This window comes from Nannospalax galili, unplaced genomic scaffold (genome assembly GCF_000622305.1).
Source record: "Nannospalax galili isolate Female #2095 unplaced genomic scaffold, S.galili_v1.0 scaffold739, whole genome shotgun sequence".
In the NCBI taxonomy this organism is placed as follows: Eukaryota; Metazoa; Chordata; class Mammalia; order Rodentia; family Spalacidae; genus Nannospalax; species Nannospalax galili.
In genome coordinates, this window is record NW_008342028.1 from 517656 (window position 1) to 520296 (window position 2641).

A 2641-nucleotide genomic window follows, 5' to 3' on the forward strand; every position below is an offset into this window, starting at 1 on the left:
ACCTCCAAATGTAGGAGAGAAAAACCACAGAGGACAAGCCAGCCTTCGGGTTGCAACAGCAAGAGGTTTATTTAGTACACAGGTACCTGTGGGCACAAAGTCTCCTCGGGGGACTTGCGCGCCTCAGGTCGGGTTTGTGGAGCTTTTATAGGGCAGAAGCGGGGTACAGAAGCAGAAACGCGGTTATTGGTTCGTTTAAACTATTACAAAATGCTACAGGGAGAGCGGGGAGCTTACTTATCACTAAGCCAGATGTCCCAACCATAAAACTTATTTATCAGTGAGTTGGAGATGTCCCGGCCATAAAACTTACTTATCAGTAAGCCAGATGTCTCAGCCATAAAACTTACTTATCAGTGAGCCAGATGTCTCAGCCATAAAACTTACTTATCAGTGAGCCAGATGTCTCAGCCATAAAACTTGCTTATCAGTGAGTTGGAATTCCTGACCGGTACGCGACCTGCCTGAGAGACTTCATGGCTCCTGACTTTTATAATTTTTAATTTTTTTTTTTTCATTCCTCCCTTTTTCTTTGTAACTATGGAGGGGCATCTTTCCCTCCTTTATAGATTATCAGGGTCACTTGTTTCTAGGGCTTGGTATTGGCTAGTCAGCACTAAGGTTTGGACAGCTGACAGCCTTTCTCGCATGAATTGAGTCAACCGGTTGAAAATGCAGGGGCCTATTGTTAGGATTAAGAGTAGGGACACCAGGGGCCCAACAAGGGGTAGAAGGTAAGGCAGAATTCCGTTCCACATGCCCCACATGGGGTTAGCAAAAAGCTCCTGTCGCCTTTTTTCTAGTTCCTCTTGGTGTTTTTTAATCCGATCTCTGACGATCCCGGACTTGTTGGTATAAAAACAGCATTTTTCCTGTAATGCTAAACAGATACCTCCCTTGTCTGCTGTTAGTAGATCAAGTCCCCGTCTATTCTGTAAGACAACCTCGGCTAGTGAGTCTACCTGGTCCTGAAGATCTTGTACAGACCGATAGACCATATTTACATCATTAATTAACTGTTGAGATAATTTGTTGTAAGTGTCTATTGCCACTCCTACACCAGCTGAGCCCGTAGCGAGGGCTCCTGAGATACCCAGTCCAATAAGCAATGGAATAAACTGGACCGCTCGTTTGTGCCTAGGAACGAATGTGTCAAAGCTAGGCAAAGGCACAGGCTCATCTCCTGGAATTATGTCTATGTCTGGCAAGAGCAATGCAGGGGCACATGAACCAGTCCAGTTAGTGGGTAAATAAGGATAGGCCATGTTATTTCCACATACATAAATTTTCCCCCCCCTAAACAGCCTGTCTGAGAGGTGTTTATAAACCTAGAGCAGGTAGTAAACATAGCTAATCCGAGGTCTACATCAAAGGAATTATTTTGAAAGGGACTAAAAAGGCAAATAGATGTGTTGAAGTAGCGAGGCTGGACCTTAAAAGGCGTGGTATAGCTACAAATATCCGGAGAGGGGAGTATATTAGACTCGTTACTTAAAGGTAAAACTAGAGGCCATGAAATTCCTAATGCGAGACACAGCCAACAATCCTCTGCCAGGGAAGGGTTGGAGCGGTTTAGGGCATCATGGGTGGCAGTAAGGATCTCCATGGTCTGAGGGTCTAAATTAAGGCCTCTAGGTTTGGGTAGCAATAGTGGATGGTAATGAAGGCGGGGCAAGAGAGACTCCCTTTGTTTTTGCAACACAGTTTGGACATAATTTTCTTTAACCTGGTCTGTAGGGCCCCCTCCATCTGATATGTGAATCGGAGCTTGTTGAGGCCAGCATGCCTTTTGTCCAGGTTCTACATAGCAGCCTGCACTAAGGGTTTTTGAATTATAACTTTCTGGTCCTATTACCTGAGTGTTAAGACTCCAATCTGAGCCCCCAGAGGCCTTTTTATAAGAAATGGCCGTAGAATAAAAATACAGGATGTTATTGAACCGACATTCAGTAAAAGAAGCATAACAGGATGAGTGCATAGCTTCGACGAAATTACAATCAGAGGGGCACTCACCATTAGCTGGTGGTAAGATAGGTTTAGGCTTAGACACACATTTCCAGCTCTGTTGGTGCTGCTGAGTAGGTGTACCATGAATACCAAGATATGCAGTCCTGTCTCCACAATCTACAGACCGGAAATATGTACCGGGTGGGGCTTCCCAATGGCCACCTCTACATTCACAAGGGGGACCATACTGAGTTAGCATAAACCTGGTAGCATTAAATGGCTGAAGGCCACCATCTATGTTCTTAACTAAATGTATAAAGACACAAGCCCAGCAGAGACTCGGGTGAATTATGGGCCACATGATGTGAAATTTGAGCTTAGCTCTTTATAAATTGTAATACCGACCAGCGTCATGATGAAAATGCAGCAAACAACAAAGGTGATGACAACAAAAGTGGTCAGAATTTTCAATCTTGAGCAATTCATGGAGCCGGCACCTGTGGGTGTAAAAAGAAAATTTTTTCTTTCTCAAGGAGTCTTGTCTTCCTTGGAAGAACTGTTATTAATTTGTTTTACTAGTCTCTCTGGGAGGACTAAAGGCCTTTATAAGACGCTCTGGCAGCCATCGAGCATTTCCTGCTTTAGTGTCATACACGCAGGCTGATCCCCAGCCCCAGATGAGGATGTGATTGGG

The 2641-nt window shown here is 44.6% G+C and overlaps 1 protein-coding gene across 2 annotated transcripts; it reads right to left on the reverse strand.

Moving 5' to 3' along the window:
* Positions 1-422: 422 nt before the first annotated feature.
* Positions 423-2415, reverse strand: LOC115071214 (syncytin-2-like). Of its 2 annotated transcripts, XM_029565787.1 has the most exons (2): positions 1231-2415; positions 423-1195 (listed from the first exon to the last, which is right to left on the reverse strand). In XM_029565787.1, the coding sequence occupies exons 1-2, from the start codon at positions 2306-2308 to the stop codon at positions 564-566; spliced, it is 1710 nt and encodes a 569-aa protein (XP_029421647.1). In that variant the 5' UTR covers positions 2309-2415; the 3' UTR covers positions 423-563. The 2 variants fall into 2 exon arrangements, with proteins under 2 accessions (XP_029421647.1, XP_029421648.1); XM_029565788.1 differs by having other exon boundaries at positions 423-2219.
* Between the last annotated feature and the right edge of the window lie 226 nt (positions 2416-2641).